This window comes from Oncorhynchus keta, chromosome 2, assembly GCF_023373465.1.
Source record: "Oncorhynchus keta strain PuntledgeMale-10-30-2019 chromosome 2, Oket_V2, whole genome shotgun sequence".
Taxonomy (NCBI): domain Eukaryota; kingdom Metazoa; phylum Chordata; class Actinopteri; order Salmoniformes; family Salmonidae; genus Oncorhynchus; species Oncorhynchus keta.
Window position 1 is genome coordinate 43945028 of NC_068422.1, and position 17773 is coordinate 43962800.

Genomic DNA, 17773 nt, shown 5'->3' on the forward strand with positions numbered 1-17773 from the left:
ATGCAGTTTTTGATGAAATCCCCTCCGTAAATGGCCGGGCTGATTTAGCAATCTCTTCTGCCAAAATAAAACTGGCCTTGACAGCAGCCTGGCCTTGTGATTTGGCTTTTTTGAACAGAGCCTGTCGAGATTTGAGGCCTCGTTTTAATTCCTCTGCCTTTTGTAGCCTTTGTTCCATGTCCATATTCTTGTTTTTGTCCGCGTGTTTCGTTTCATAATGTCGTCTCAGATTATACTCTTTCAGTACCGCCACACTTTCTCCACACAGAAGACACACAGGTTTTCCAGCTACCTCCGTGAACAAATACTCCGACTCCCACCTTGTTTGAAACCCCGGTTCTCAGTGTCCACCTTCCGTTTTGCCATTTTTGATGGGTATCTGAAAGTTAATTTTACTGTGATGCTGACAACTGCTGTGCCAATAAATATTGAAATGAAGCAGCCTACTGCTCGGTGCGTCACCGTTGCATTGTGGGAAATGTAGTATTGGTGCGTGTAAAAGATCTGCGGGCTGCCGGCTTGCTGCGTTCTGCGGGCCGGTTCTAATAATAAATCAAGATCATCCCAGGGGCCGTAAAAAACCTTCTCGCGGGCCGGATGTGGCCCGCGGGCCTTGACTCTGACATATGTGCTCTAAAGGGTAGACACGACTGCAAAGTTCAAGGAGTAGGGCATTCAAGGAGTAGGGCATTCAAGGAGTAGGGCATTCAAGGAGTAGGGCATTCAAGGAGTAGGGCATTCAAGGAGTAGGGCATTCAAGGAGTTGGTCTGATGGGAAGTTGTGATTTCACCGGCCTCGCCCTTTGCTTGAGGAGCCATAGAGAACAAAAGAGGGAAGGCCCGCCCCACCACTTGTGCTATATGTCATAACCTACCTGGACCACCTGTTGAGATGTGCCATTTGTTAAGTAAATGAGGTGAAAATGAGACTGGAGTGCCACTTTATGGTATTGGCTGCAATGCGCGTGCAACACGGTGCTCTATCGTCTCCTAGAAAAACCCTTTTAGTGCCCGCAACTATAGCTTCTGTTTTATTCAAATATCTTGACATTTGTGCTTTCTGTCCAGTCAGACTTACAACTAGAGTCCTGAACCTAAAATACCCCCCCCGCAAACATGAGCAGGAGCAGTCTTGAATGAGTAATGACTAGGGGAAGAGACAATTTAGTCTGTCTAAACACAAGTTTGGGGCGGCTGATAAGGTCAGCAGCCCTCTGCCTACCAACCATCCCTGTCTGATGATAATGAAACAAGGGATGTTTACCCATCACCGTGGTTATTATCCTGCCTGGTAGCACAGAGTGGGAGGGGTCAGGGTGGGGAACCCAGCTCTATGACAACCAAGTCTTCCCAGGGCTCATTTAGGAAAATGTGGCCTGGGTCTGTTATGTCAACACGGCAGTGAGTCTGTTGTTAGTGTGGTCTCTCTGTCTGTGTTTGTCCTCGTTTCCTAATGTCTCTGTGTTTCGATGTGACTTTCACAGTTTCACTGTCTCTGTCGTGAGCGTCTTGAATGTGTGTTTGAATCTCCTGACTCGTCCACTGAGGAATACACACACACACACACACACACACACACACGCACACACACACACACACACACACACAATTACCCTTGTCTGGCACCCCACTACCCCCTCATCTCACAAAGCCCATTCCTCCATTTCTCCCTTTAAGATCTACAGCAAGTCAAGTCGATTACTAAAAACGTCTGAACTAAAGATATTTCGCCCGCTAACCAAGACAAAGTGTTTTAAAAATAGCCGCTATATTTCTCAGTTCAGCCGCCGTGATATGAGTCGAAATACCGAGGAACAGCCATTATTTTATTCTCAGTCTTCTTGGATATATTGCGCCTCGGGAAGTGCTCAGCTTAAAACTATCAATTGAATTGTTTTGCCTTTAACACAGTTCACTTTGATTTGATTAATTTAACGTTATTCTATATGATTTAACCATTTGCCGAATGAACAGAATATTTTGTAAGGAGTCACTGTGGATCTTAATTTCCCCCGTGTGTATCATCAGCCTGTGTCCATTTTAATTTACAACACACACACATCCATTTTACTCACCAAGCGTGGTGCCTGTTTGTGTCCTCCCCCACCCCAAAACCCACGTCATTATTTCAACAGTCTAATCCTATGATTTGATTTTGTGCCAAGAGTTTTTGCATGCATCCCCATAACGCAGCTCTTTATTTTCTGCATTTTTCTATATTTTTTTCTTTTCTGCTTTCCTTCCCTTTTTTTCGCCCTGTAGCTAAACTCAGGCTTCCCATGCATGAGGGTGGCGCTAACACCCATAGCAGGACAGTGGCTGAGGCCCGGCTGCAAAAGTGCATGAGGAGAGCGCGGGGCCTGCAGCAGCGCATGCAGCAGCAGGAAGACAGACCCCAGCAACAGGATCAGGAGCAGACAGAGAATCAGGATCAGCCCTGTCCCTCTCCCCAGGGCCCACCCAGGTACCAGCACTGTCTCCTGTCTGTGTCCTGTGACTCCCATCCCCCACCTGACCTCACCTGTGGCTGAGCTCATCATGTGACTCTGGAAGGAGTGGAACAAGGGATCACACAGTCCTGGTTTATTCTTTAACATGCAACATGCTTTGCAGGTAGTTTAGGAAAGACACCATTGATTTGTAAGTATGTGTTCAATGTGCATACAGACAAAGGGAGAAATGCTGTTTTGTTTTCTTTAACCTAGATTCTTTACAGTAGGTCTATGTGTGCTAATCTGATTCCTACATCTAACCATTAATACAGCATCATTTTTTCCAAACACACAATTTTACCCTTGTGTTTTAAGGTTTTCAAATATTTGCTAATGCCGTCTCTTATTCAGTGTAGCTCGTGCTGCTGTGTTGTTTGGAGAGTTGTGTGTGTGCGGGTGTTTACTCTTTAGTTATTGTGGAGGTTGCTGTGAGTCCTGGTCCTAGGGGGTCCACAGACACGAGTGCCTCTTCCAGGGGTCCGGTTCTGAGCCACCCCCGTGGCTCACCTGTGCCAAAGCTCGAAAATGTCCATCTGTTACAGGAACATCACACACACACACACACACACACACACACACTAACTCGCACGCATGCACAGTCAACTCACATACTCGCACACACGGACTCCCATGGGCACACTGACATGCGCACACACACACACCAACTAACATTTTAGACCTAGAACATGTGTATAGTATAAAAAGTATTATTTAGTAATGTATTGTAAACAATACAAAATCCTCCTCTGTTTCAGAGCAAAGACATGGGAGAGATGCCTCGCCATCAATCACTAACCAGCCCATAACATGAGCCTCTTTCCTCCTCCTTCCTAGTGAACAGCCTGTCCCAATCCAAATACTGTTGACAGACGCCCAGGAGGACCAACCACAAGCAATCCCGGAAGCCACCAGAAACACCCCTTCTCCTCTCTACGTTAAGCCCCTCCCATCCAGCACAAACTCGCTCCCTGAGCCCCTGAGCCACCCCCCTGTCGCTATGCCCCCGAGCCCTCACACAGGGTCACCCACGGGGGGGTTCATGGCGGAGGCGTGGGGGCGCCGGGAAGGACTGGAGATGTCAGGCGTGCTAGATAACTCTTGTACTCATGTGAGACCCCTCCACATGCACGCTACCGTGTCCCTGCCTGCCCTGTGTGTGAATGGCCGGGACGAGAGCTTTACTGAGGGAGGCCATGACCAGACTCCAGCCCTGCCCAACCACCAGCCAGCTGCACCCTCACAGTGGAACAGTAACCCCCCAACCCAGACTCTGCCCACCCCACGCCCGCACTCCAGGACACCCTCTCCAGTCAGCCACACCTCAGAGGAAAGGAGCGACACCAACATGGAGGATGCCTATTCCAGACGGCCAGCCCTGGGCCCCTCTCAGCCTCCTCCAGCCCATCAGAACCACAGCTCCCCTGTCCCCATCTCCTCCAACACCTCAAGGCTTGGCCCTCCTCCTCCCCCTCCCACCCGTAACTGGTCCGACTGGAGCCTGGACCAGCCGGCCGCCTTCGACTCCCCCTTCTACGCCCCTCCTACAGACTCCCACTGCCCACCTTCCACCCCCATCAGACCAGGGTGGACCCCTTCCCCAGCGTCTGGGAACTACAGCCCAGGTGCCGCCATGCCAGTGGAGCGCTGGGCAGAGAATGTGACCCGCTACTACAACTCCCAGGCGGTGGTTGGGTCACCCTGTGAGGAGCTGTCGGAGCTAGACTCTCTGTACCAGGCGAGCCTTCAGGCCACCAGCCTGCCCCGGGCCCCAAGCGCAGTTAGCCCTCAGCCCACTGCCAACAAGCAACGTAAGTATACTCACTGACCAGTGATGTATGGTACAACTGTAAAAATAAAAATAAAAACAAGCTCGATATGATGAGGGATAAAAATGTAAGTGGGTGAGAGCTGTCCATGACTAATACTGTGTCTCTGTGTTGTATCTGCAGCGGCTCGAAAGCTGTTGTCTGGGCTGTATGCACCTGGCCGCTCCAAGACTCCCACAGCCGAGTTAGAGATATGCTTACAGAACGCCAGGCTACACCAGCAGCCCCACACAACACAACAAGGTTGGCATCCACAGGGTGTGTGTGTGTTCATTGTCCTACATGTGGCTGGCTGATTGTGAGTTTCAGGGCTGTGTGTGTTGAGGCTGCTTGGTGATTTGGTGCTGATGTGTGAAGGTTGTATCTGAGTGACGTGTGTGGTCGGACTGGCGTGTGTTTGCGTCAGTCCCTGTGTCTGTACATGCATGTTTTTTTTGCAGGGCTTGACATTCAGGTAAATTTGCCAGTGGCACACCGGGTCAGTGGCTTTTCAAGGTTACTGACTCCAACATTGTAACCACTGGCCCATATTGTATTGGTGTGGTGATGCAGCATAACAAAAATGCATATTCATAACTGTTTTGATTGGATGCTGGGCTCTGATTATCATTGAATGGAGGTCAGACTGCAGTCTTGTTTTGTCAGAGGATGACCCGGACTCAACATGATGCCCTGTGATAACTGACAAAAAGACACTGTAATAACATTTTGTTAAAAGGAATATTTTCGTGGAAAAGCATGTTATTGTGTGAATTTGATAGCCCCCCCCATGCTTACTTTCCTCCCCCCATTCGTCTCAAACTCCTCAAGCTCTCTCTCCAGAGCCTCTTCTGTTGGCTAGTTCTGTCTTCCTCCCCAAGCAGTGAACCCTGGGCATCTAGCTGGCAGACCCAGACCCCCACCACCTCAGAACAACTTGCTCTGCATTGAATTCATCAAGGTCTGGTCCATCAATTGTGATGATGCGGCTGAGCTGAGTTGTCGCCAGTGAGGAACTCCAGTCGGTTGTGATACTTGACACGCAGGACAATCCCTTTTCGCAGACAGCTGTGCTGATGGCCATTGTGAGATTACTGGCTAATGGGGAAACTGGTGACTTTAAAAAATATATTTATATATATATATTTTTTTTTTACCTCTTTCTCTCCAATTTCGTGGTGTCCAATTGGTAGTTGCAGTCTGCACTGCACAACGTGCACTGCACCCGGGCCCACCACAGGAGTCGCTAGTGCGTGAATGGACAAGGACATCCCTGCTGGCCAAACCCGGATGACGCTGGGCCGCCCCATGGGTCTCCAGGTCACGACTAGCTGCGACAGAGCCTCAAACCCAGAATCTCTAGTGGCACAGCTAGCGCTGCGATGCAGTGGCTTAGACAACTACGCCACTGGCGAGGCCCGACTAAGTGACTTTTATCAAATCATATTTTATTTGTCACATGTGCCGAATACAACAGGAATTACCGTAAAATGCTTACTTACAAGCCCTTAACCAACAATGCAGTTCAAGAAATAGAGTTAAGAAAATATTTACAAAATAAACATAAGTAAAAAATATAATAAAATGTTACACAATAAAATAACAATAACGAGGCTATATACAGGGGTTACCGATACCGAGTCAGTGTGCGGGGGTACAGGTTAGTCGAGGTAATTTGTACATGTAGGTAGAGGTAAAGGGACTATGCATAGATAATAAACAGCTAGTAGCAGCGATGTAAAAACACTGGGGATGGGGTCAATGTAAATAGTGTGGGTGGCAATTTGATTAATTGTTCAGCAGTCTTATGGCTTGGGGGTAGAAGCTGTTGAGGAGCCTTTTGGACCTAGATTTGGTGCTTTGGTACCGCTTGCCGCATGGTAGCAGAGAAAACAGTCTATGACTGGAGTCTTTGACAATTTTGGGGTCCTTCCTCTGAGACTAGTATATAGGTCCTGAATGGCAGGAAGCTTGGCCATAGTGATTTACTGGGCTGTACGCGGTGTGGTTAGAGCATTGGACTAGTAACCGAAAGGTTGCAAATCCCCAAGCTGACAAGGTACAACTCTGTCATTCTGCCCCTGAACAGGCAGTTAACCCACTGTTCCTAGACCGTCATTGAAAATAAGAATTTGTTCTTAACTGACTTGCCTAGTTAAATAAAGGTAATAAATAAATAAATATTTAAAAAATACCAAGGAACTTGAAACTCTCGACCCACTCCACTACAGCCACATCGATATGAATGGGGCCATGATTTGGCCTTTTCCTGTAGTCCACAATCATCTCCTTTGTCTTGCTCATGTTGAGGGATAGGTTATTGTCCTGGCACTGCCAGGTCTCTGACCTCCTCCCAATAGGCTGTCTCATCGTTGTCGGTGATCAGGCCTACCACCGTTGTGTCGTCAGCAAACTTTATGGAGTCGTGCTTGGCCAAGCAGCCGTGGGTGAACAGGGAGTAAAGGCGGGGAATAAGCACGCACCCTTGAGGAGCCCCCGTGTTGAGGATCAGCATGGCAGATGTGTTGTTGCCTACCCTAACCACCTGTGGGCGGCCCGTAAGGAATTCCAGGATTCAATTGCAGAGAGAGGTGTTTAGTCCAAGGGTCCTTAGCTTAGTGATGAACTTAATGGGCACTATGGTGTTGAACGCTGAGCTGTAGTCAATGAACAGCATTCTCACATAGGTGTTCCTTTCGTCCAGGTGGGAAGGGGCAGTGTGGAGTGTGATTGAGATTGTGTCATCTGTGGATCTGTTGGGGCGGTATACGAATTGGAGTGGGTCTAGGGTGTCCGGGATGATGATGTTGATATTTTATTTTTATTTTTTAATTTTACCTTTATTTAACCAGGCAAGTCAGTTAAGAACATATTCTTATTTTCAATGACGGCCTGGGAACAGTGGGTTAACTGCCTGTTCAGGGGCAGAACGACAGATTTGTACCTTGTCAGCTCGGGGGTTTGAACTCGCAACCTTCCGGTTACTAGTCCAACGCTCTAACCACTAGGCTACACTGCCGCCCCATCATAAATAGTGTACAGTGCCTTCGGAAAGTATTCAGACCCCTTGACTTTTTCCACATTTTGTTACGTTCCAGCATTATTCTAAAATTGATTAAATAATTTTTTCCCCTCATCAATCTTCACACAATACCCCATAATGACAAAGCAAAAACAGTATTTATTTTGCAACAACTATTTATTTAGAACCACAGATGGACAAAATGGGAGTTAACGTTAACTGGGGAAAATCTATAATTTCATAAGATTGGTGCTTTGAATCCTGCGTCGTTACTGCCGTTGCCTGGGGAGGGTGAATCGCACACATGTAACCCAGATCAGATTACTCCAAAACCTAGGCCTGATTTGCAAGAGACAGCATTGGAATCGGGAAAAGTATTGTATACAGATGGCTCTAGTTACATGACCACAGAAGGGAAGAGAGTAATGGGGTACGCTGTGTGTGATGACAGAGGAATAGTGAAGGCTGGCCCACTGTCCCACTGGCTTGTAGGTTACACTGATTCTCGGTATGCATTTGGAGAAATTCATGATTTCGGTACATTGTGGTCACAATTGGGCATGTTAACAGTGACAGGATCACCAACAAATAATGGTCTGCCTCAACCAGCACTATTTCAACTTCAACATTTCAACATCATCAAATCACCTCTGCTTAGGCTAAAATACTTGCTCGCTAGCCTAACTTCCATTCATGGGCAACGTTAGCTAGTTAACGTTAGCATTCTACATATTGAACTTCCATCCTCTCAGACCAGGGGCACAGCAATGTATTAATTAATGGGGAAATGATGTATTACGGAGAATTAACCTCTCTGGGATATGTGGGACAGTAGCGTCCCACTTAGCCAGAAGCCAGAGAAAATGCAGCGCGCCAAATTCAAATAAATTCCTATAAAAATCTAACTTTCATGAAATCACACATGTAAGATACCAAATTAAAGCTACACATATTGTGAATCCAGCCAACATGTCAGATTTCAAAAAGGCTTTTCAGCGAAAGCAAACAATGCTATTATCTGAGGATAGCACCTCCGTAAACAAAAGAGAACATATTTCAACCCTGCAGGCGCGACACAAAACGCAGACAAATAGTCCTTTTGTTCGATTAATTCTGTCCATATATATCCACAATGTCCATTTATTTGGTGCTTTTGATCCAGAAAAACACTGTTTCCAACTTGCGCAACATGACTACAAAATATCTCAAAAGATACCTGTAAACTTTGCCAAAACATTTCAAACTACTTTTGTAATACAACTTTAGGTATTTTTTAAAGTAAATAATCGATAAAATTGAAGACTGGATGATCTGTGTTCAATACAGGAAGAAAACAAACTGACGCTAGCTTTCTGGTCATGCGCCTCTATCAAACAGTACACATGAAGTGACCCTCGTTTTGAACAGGGCTACTTCTTCATTACGCAAAGGAAAAACCTAAACCAATTTCTAAAGATTGGTGACATCCAGTGGAAGCGGTAGCAACTGCAAGCAAGTCCCTTAGAAATCTGGATTCCCAATGAAAAGTCATTGAAAAGAGAGTGACCTCAAAAATAAAATCTGAATGGTTTGTCCTCGGGGTTTATCCTGCTACATAAATTATGTTATACTCACAGACATGATTCAAATAGTTTTAGAAACTTCAGTGTTTTCTATCGAAATATACTAGTAATATGCTTATCTTGTATTTTGGAGATGAGTAGCAGGCAGTTGAATTTGGGCATGCTTTTCATCCAAAATTCAAAATGCTGCGCCCTATCCTAGAGAAGATAAGTAATGCATTACGGAGAATTAAGTAAAACCACAAGTCCAAATCCCTATCTCCATCCATGGCTAATTTAGAAAAGGGATAACTTTAGCTAGCTAAACACCAGAGGACAACACAACGAGATGCAACAATTCAAGTTGTTTCTGTCAATGACGTACAGTGGTGCAAAAAAGTATTTAGTCAGCCACCAATTGTGCAAGTTCTCCCACTTAAAAAGATGAGAGGCCTGTAATTTTCATCATATGTGCACTTCAACTATGAGAGACAAAATTAGAAAAAAAATCCAGAAAATCACATTGTTGGATTTTTAATGAATTTATTTGCAAATTATGGTGGAAAATATGTATTTGGTCACCTACAAACAAGCAAGATTTCTGGCTCTCACAGACCACTTCTCAGTTCCTATGCTTCCTGTCACATGGTCAGATGAAACCAAAGTACACTGCTCAAAAAATAAAGGGAACACTTAAACAACACAATGTAACTCCAAGTCAATCACACTTCTGATGTTTTAGTCATTTTTGAATGCTGGCGGTGCTTTCACTCTAGTGGTAGCATGAGACTGAGTCTACAACCCACACAAGTGGCTCAGGTAGTGCAGCTCATCCAGGATGGCACATCAATGTGAGCTGTGGCAAGAAGGTTTGCTGTGTCTGTCAGCGTAGTGTCCAGAGCATGGAGGCGCTACCAGGAGACAGGCCAGTACATCAGGAGACGTGGAAGAGGCCGTAGGAGGGCAACAACCCAGCAGCAGGACCGCTACCTCCGCCTTTGTGCAAGGAGGAGCAGGAGGAGCACTGCCAGAGCCCTGCAAAATGACCTCGAGCAGGCCACAAATGTGCATGTGTCTGCTCAAACGGTCAGAAACAGACTCCATGAAGGTGGTATGTTGGCCCGACGTCCACAGGTGGGGGTTGTGCTTACAGCCCAACACCGTGCAGGACGTTTGGCATTTGCCAGAGAACACCAAGATTGGCAAATTCTCCACTGGCGCCCTGTGCTCTTCACAGATGAAAGCAGGTTCACACTGACCACATGTGACAGACGTGACAGAGTCTGGAGACGCCATGGAGAACGTTCCGCTGCCTGCAACATCCTCCAGCATGACCGGTTTGGCGGTGGGTTAGTCATGGTGTGGGGTGGCATTTCTTTGGGGGGCCACACAGCCCTCCATGTGCTCGCCAGAGGTAGCCTGACTGCCATTAGGTACCGAGATGAGATCCTTAGACCCCTTGTCAGACCATATGCTGTTGCGGTTGGCCCTGGGTTCCTCCTAATGCAATACAATACTAGACCTCATGTGGCTGGAGTGTGTCAGCAGTTCCTGCAAGAGGAAGGCATTGATGCTATGGACTGGCCCGCCCATTCCCCAGACCTGAATCCAATTGAGCACATCTGGGACATCATGTCTCGCTCCATCCACCAACACTACGTTGCACCACAGACTGTCCAGGACTTGGCGGATGCTTTAGTCCAGGAGGAGATCCCCTAGGAGACCATCCACCACCTCATCAGGAGCATGCCCAGGCGTTGTAGGGAGGTCATACAGGCACGTGGAGGCCACACACACTACTGAGCCTCATTTTGACTTGTTTTAAGGACATTACATCAAAGTTGGATCAGCCTGTAGTGTGGTTTTCCACTTTAAATTTGAGTGTGACTCCAAATCCAGACCTCCATGGGTTGATAAATTTGATTTCCATTGATAATTTTTGTGTGATTTTGTTGTCAGCACATTCAACTATGTAAAGAAAAAAGTATTTAATAATAATATTTCATTCATTCAGATCTAGGATGTGTTATTTTAGTGTTCCCTTTATTTTTTGAGCAGTATATAACTTTTTGGAGGACAAAGAATGCTGAGTTGCATCCAAAGAACACCATACCTACTGTGAAGCATGGGGGTGGAAACATCATGCTTTGGGGATGTTTTTCTGCAAAGGGACCAGGACGATTGATCCGTGTAAAGGAAAGAATGAATGGGACCGTGTATCGTGAGATTTTGAATGAAAACCTCCTTCCATCAGCAAGGGCATTGAAGATGAAACGTGGCTGGGTCTTTCAGCATGACAATGATCCCAAACACACCACCCAGGCAACGAAGGAGTGGCTTCGTAAGAAGCATTTCAAGGTCCTCTAGTGGCCTAGCCAGTCTCCAGATCTCAACCCCATAGAAAATCTTTGGAGGGAGTTGAAAGTCTGTGTTGCCCAGCAACAGCCCCAAAACATCACTGCTCTAGAGGAGATCTGCATGGAGGAATGGGCCAAAATACCAGCAACAGTGTGTTAAAACCTTGTGAAGACTTACAGAAAACGTTTGACCTCTGTCATTGCCAACAAAGGGTATTTAATAACAAAGTATTGAGAAAAACTTTTGTTATTGACCAAATACATATTTTCCACCATAATTTGCAAATAAATTCATTAAAAATCCTACAATGTGATTTTCTGGATTTTTTTTTTCTCCATTTTGTCTGTCATAGTTGAAGTGTACCTATGATGCAAATTACAGGCCTCTCTCATCTTTTTAAGTGAGAGAACTTGCACAACTGGTGGCTGACAAAGTACTTTTTTGCCCCACTGTATGCTCTCAATGCGATTATTATAGGAGTGACGTCAAAATCCAAGCTGGCTTCCCTTGACACTTTTTTTTTGCTGCGTCAGGATCATTTAGTTGAGCTCGCTCAGTTTAGCTCAACACTGATTGGCAAATTTGATATACTTTTTTATCAAGGGAGTCCAAATGCTCGCTGGTTTCCCTTGCATGGGTCAATGCTACGGGTGACAACAATGTCATACTCGTTTGGACCAGACAACATCAGATAGATGGCCTACACATAGAAAGACAGAGGGAGGCTGTTTCACTGGCTTGGATGCTTTCTCCGGTGAGATACATTCAGCCTCCGAGACAAAATATCAGTTATTTTTTGTTTGTCTTTTTTTATTGGTCAACTTTTTGGTATCCATGAATACACGCCACCGATAACACAGCCGTTTTTGTGACGAAGCATCAGTTGCGTAGAAAATGTGATGGAAACCCATTTTAAGTTGTGTTTTTCATTCAGAACATAGAAATTTAACCGCAAAAGTTATTTTGATGTGCACTACATCATTACGCACTGAATTTTATCCACAATAAGTCAGTTTGATGAAAACATCTCTGGTGGGAAAATGTGGATATTGTTTTAAGCAGGTGAAAATCTGTCTCAAATTGTATGGAAACCTAGCTAGTGGTGTGTTTCCAACAAATGTACAAAAATCAGTGCGTGATCATGCACACACATTGTACTTTTTCGAGCACTTTTTTATGAACCAAATAAAAATCTAAAATGTATTGTTTCCATCGCATTTTCAACTCTACCAATCATCAGTCATCATGTTTCCAGAATAAGACCCTCGGTAGTTATTGGAAAGGAGCACCATGTGAGGTTCATCATCATTTATTTAATCTGTAGCCTAATAAAGTGCATGGTTTCCCGAGTCATAGTGGAAGGACCACACACCATATCATCCAAGCTTATGTCAATAAGATGGTTAGGCCTATTATATAAATATTTACACATAAAGGCATTCCCATTGCCATTTTTCGCATGGATTATTTTTACTGCACAAAAAAATAGGTCCCCGTCATGTCGAACAAACAAATTATCATTAGGCATTCATGAAATCGTACCGAAACTTCCAGTTTACATCACAGCTGCCGTAAATATGGTATGACTTTACACCCATAAAAACTGTGGATGGAAACGTGGTTAGAGGCTGAAATTTCCTCACTCTTTTTTTTCTCCCTGTCATTTTCCTTTTTGCTCATCCTCCATCGTCCTGCTTCTCTTTTTTTTACCAGGCACTTGTCACGGATAAAAAACATTGTTTCGGTCTCTCTATTCGCTCTCCCTCTCTATTTTCTACTATGATACTTTTTCTACTTTTTCCCTGTCTATTTTCTACTATGATAATTACTATGACTAATTATTTCATGTTCGCCCTTTCACTCATAGCCTAGTTTGTGCGCTTACATTTTTCCCCAATGTCATCTGACAAGCTGACAAACCCTTAACCCTTACCCCTTACCCTAACCATGACCCAAATCATAGCCCTAACTTTAACCCTTTCCATCACCACTGGGGCAGGATCCCATATAGCACGGACCATGATTGGCACGCTCTGATTCAGATCCTGACTGGACTGAATCCCACATCCATTTCTTGATGTGCTATTTATCGGATACGTAGGCTATTTGACACAAATTTGAATGTTTTGAACCCACACCTATATTTTATTTATTTATGCCTAATACACTGTTATTTCTTCCTGTATCTAGCCAACAAGTGAGCTATGTAAATAATTGTCATGCCATGACAAGCAGCTCCATAGTGTAGTCCTAGGCCAACGCAAACTTTTCTTTGCTAATAGTGACATCGCTGTGTAGGATGCCTTATATTATCAAAGACTGAAAAGCAGGTTATGGACTGAGATGACGGGCTTCCTGCCTCTGCTGAAATTGGTCTGGCTCGAGTAGCCTGGACGTAGCCTAGGTCACTCGAGACGGAGAGGGAGAGTTTGACAAATCATGCTTGAAAACCGAATGATGATTGAAAGCAAGTGTGGAGTGTCTGACATCGGGAAGATTGTCAAGGATGAAATATACAATATTATTTGTCTGTTTTGTAGTTTGAAACTGTACTGGCCCAAGCGAGCCATATGAAAGCTTGATTAACTGGCCCGGTGAGCTCGGCAGAACATGCCAGGCCAGCGGGCAGCCCTGAATGTTGAGCCCTGTTGTGCATGTGTGTGTGTGTAGCAGTGTGTTGGACACAATGTGTTTATTGTGTCCCTGTAGCCTGGGTCATGTGAGCGACCACTGGGAGATGACAAGAACTACAGTGCTGAGAACCTCCGCCGCATTGCCCGCAGTCTGAGTGGCACCGTCATAGGGGGCCGACCCGAACTCCTCACCCCCTCCCGCAGCTTTGTGAGTCTCTCTCACTCACTCACTCACTCACTCACTCACACACAGTGTGCATATGTCATACACACAAACACAGAGCCTCACACGTGAGCCTCAGTTCCTGACTGGGAAAGGCCACAGCTGTCAATCCCACTCAGTGCTGTCTGTGTTACCTTGGGTGAGCACATCATTACATCATCATGTCATGTACCATCAATGTACCTCATCATCATCACACCTCCCTCCCAGTGAATGTGATGGTTTCATAATGCCATCTGGTGTTCGCATAATGCAACTGCCGTGTTGTGCTGTGATAGAGCCCCTGGTGGCGTGATCTTCACTGCAAAATGCTCGAAGCTGATTTTGTTAATTTAGTTAATCCAATAAGCTTTTAACCTTGTGTTCAGCTTACATTCTTTGTCTGAAGAACAAAAAACAGCACTAGACATGGCACGGTTGCATTATATGAATAGATGGTGAGGTTTGTACTGCCATTGAACTCCTGACTGTTGTTTTTTTGTTGTTTTCACTGAAGTGTGGGTCAGCGGTCCCTTGTCAACCTGTTTTAACTCATCGGTCTTCCTCTTATCCCCATCTCCCTCCTGCCTCACAACTGCTGGGTATTCTCACCTTGTGGTGGATCTCTCTCTCTCTCTCTCTCTCTCTCTCTCTCACTCACTCTCACTCTCACTCTCACTCTCACTCTCACTCTCTCTCTCACTCTCACCCTGGACTTTTACAAAATAAAAAGGAGCCCCCAGTTACCAGGATGCCAAAGCATGCGGACTCCCGAGTCCCCGCACGTCATCCTAGCACGTCCTCCCTGCACCCCCCTCCCTCCTCCACCCACCTCTCTCCACCCGAACCCCAACACCAATACCTCCACAACAACCACCACCACTACAGCCCCCCAGCACTGCCCCAGCACCCCCCTCAGCAGGCAGCACGGCCCCCCTCCACGGGGCCCTATCTGGGACGCTCAGGTAACCATCAGCCTCCTTGACCTCCACCACCTCCAGTCATCAGACCATTAAACACAGCACCATGCTGGCCCGACCAGCCATGGGAAGTGGATCACATAACACTCACTTTGACTGTTCTACCTCCCGTTGTCTCTGTATGTCTGGTCATACTACGGGGTTTATGTGCCATTAGCAATAATGAAGTATATTTGTTTTGTAGGGGTAGAACAGTAGAATATGGCACAAAACAATGTGACGGTGGATAAGAACACATTAGCAGAACTTTGATTGTCCAGTGAGTTTCTCGGTGTGCCTCTACTGTGGTCGTCCTCTTCTAACGATGTTCTGCCCCCACAGGAGATCACCAGAAGGGAAACCAGTTTCTGGCTGTGTTTGACCGGGGTGAAGCTTTCTCCCGTGAAAACTACCACAGTGTTGCACTGAGCTACGGCACGCTGCCGCGGGCACCTCCCAGGGCACCTCCTTCCTGGTCCTCCTCTCTCCCCCGGCCCAGGGAAGGACCCAACCCGGGACCTGGGTACTACAGCCGCCCAGACATGGGCTATGCCACCCTCTCCCACCCCCGCCGCTCTGCCCCCCCTAGTGGCGCCATCAATGGCTACAGGCAGCCTCCTCAATCCAGCAGGACCAATGGAACCCTACCTTCCCGTCTACAACCACAACACCACCCAGCCCATCACCGGCTTTCCAGCGAGACCTCCAACCAGCCCCTCCGCCTGGACATACCCCCGGATGATGACTGGAGGACCCCCGACTACAGGATTGTACCGCTGTCCATGCCCATGCGGCATGCCCACCCCCTCCATCAGCCCACCCAGAGGCATGACCACCCCCGTATGATGGCATCGTCCCGTGGCACCGGTAGTGCCCAGCTCTGTTCCCTGTGCCAACAGCTGCCCACCGAGCCATCCCGTCACTACTGCCAGTCCTGTGGGGTTTACATGGCCCGTTTCCGGCCTGCCAGCTGATCCAGCTCACCGTCACCTTGCAAATGGACCCAGTTTACTCCCAACACACACACACACACTCTTTCTCTCTCTGTTCCCCATTGGGCCCTAGATGTCAGACTCTGCTGTTGTAGAATGCAGTTAAGGAGGCTCACAGCAATCTTGGGACACATTGTTCTAGCAGATTGTGGCCCTTTAGTTTCCCATCAATTGATGTCTATAGTATAACCCCCCATCCCACCCCAACCCTCTTTAACCAGACAGTCCAACCACGATATCTGGTCCTTAACCTGGTATATTTCTATAGAGTTTATATTTAGTCTTTATGGCTGCTCGTCATCTAAGGTTATTTAAAGATGATGTGATCCAGCATCGGAAGGTCACAGAGTCCAGGCTGGGTAGAAGTGGGGCTGTGTAGTGTCCACTGAGGTGGATGGCAAGAGGCACTCAATCAGTCAATCAAGTGTATTTATAAAGCCCTTTTTACATCAGCAGAGTGTCACAAAGTGCTTATACAGAAACCCAGCCTAAAACCCCAAAGAGCAAGCAATGCAGATGTAGAAGCACGTTGTGAGAAGGAAAGAAAAACTCCCTAGAGAGGTAGGAACCTAGGAGGAAAACTTAAGTGGAACCAGGCTCTGAGGGGTGGCCAATCCTCTTCTGGCTGTGCCAGTGAAGATTTATAAGAGTACATGGCCATTAAGGCACTGTGCTTCTGGGAGGTTAGGACACCCCATAAACACACCGGCACCCAACACAGCTGGAGTTTAGGGTTACACTGATGTTCCCAGGGGTCACAAATGAACCCATTGTTTGAGGAAGCCTGTTACAGACGGGAGAATGAAGATGGAAGTTGAGTTACATGGTGGGGATGAGGGCCAAGGCGGAGTGAGAGGTACAGTTGGAAGTTGTACACGTTTTATTGTCAGTCATGAAAACTCCTTTAACAGGTGTGAGAGTGAAATGGATGTGTCATAAGGCTGCTTTCTCACACCAACCCATCTCTGTCTGCACAGAAAGAGACGACACCCTCTCCTCAATGGATACTGATGCTATTTACTTACTGTATTACTCTATTTATCATTTTTAGCGCGCTCTGGGTAAGTAGTGTCTAGATGATCAAACTAATCTACAGGCCTAGCCTGCATATGCTCTGCCATAGACCTGCTGTACTTTGCATTCTCTCAACTAGCTAGCACTGTCTGGTGACTAGAGCCCTCTTGCAGAATGGGCCTGTGTGTGGGCTAAAGACGCTAGACGTTTCTCTTGAGGCTTTTCACAGCCCTGCAGCTATGCATGTTTGTTCAGCAGATCTATGACTGAGGGAGTCACCCCGGAGCTTAGTGTACAATATATTAAGTATATATGAGATTTAGTGCAGTGAATTTACTTAACTGCGTTTAACACACGTTTAGTGCACTTCAGAAGTGTTAAGATAATTGTATCGGTTGCTGTTTTAATTCTATTGCCATTTCTCCCGTTGTTACTGGAGACTCTCAATGTTAGCCTATTTTTGTACTTGTGTAAGTTCGATGGGGATCCTGAGTGCTTAGGAGGTACAGTACAGAGGTTTACGCTCTTAGAGAAAACGTAATGACAGTGTACACATCTGTATTTTAGGATACTTTTCAGAGAACAAAATAGGAACTGATTATAAAACGGTCAATTCAATGGCTTTTAACAAATCTTAGGAGTTGAATCTTGATGCGAGAGCCATTTTTCTTGATCTTTTATTTTTGTGATGCACGATGGCTGGATATGGTTAGTTTCATGTTCCTAATTCAAATCTCAACCCAGACATTACTAAC

The 17773-nt window shown here is 46.2% G+C and overlaps 1 protein-coding gene across 8 annotated transcripts in view; it reads left to right on the plus strand.

The window, feature by feature from the left end:
• Window positions 1–15496, plus strand: part of LOC118400926 (inactive ubiquitin carboxyl-terminal hydrolase 54-like) — a 120615-nt gene extending 105119 nt beyond the window's left edge. For 6 of the 8 annotated variants that reach the window (XM_052477298.1, XM_052477292.1, XM_052477307.1 and 3 more), the window contains 5 exons: window positions 2263–2464; window positions 3327–4300; window positions 4442–4561; window positions 13928–14059; window positions 14787–14934. In XM_052477298.1, the coding sequence (XP_052333258.1) occupies window positions 2263–2464; window positions 3327–4300; window positions 4442–4561; window positions 13928–13941 (1310 nt within the window). In that variant the 3' untranslated portion in view covers window positions 13942–14059; window positions 14787–14934. Of the gene's footprint in view, window positions 1–2262; window positions 2465–3326; window positions 4301–4441; window positions 4562–13927; window positions 14060–14786; window positions 14935–15354 lie in introns of those variants that run through there. The other 2 variants (XM_052477299.1, XM_052477311.1) reach the window with 2 other exon arrangements.
• The last annotated feature ends 2277 nt before the right edge of the window (window positions 15497–17773 follow it).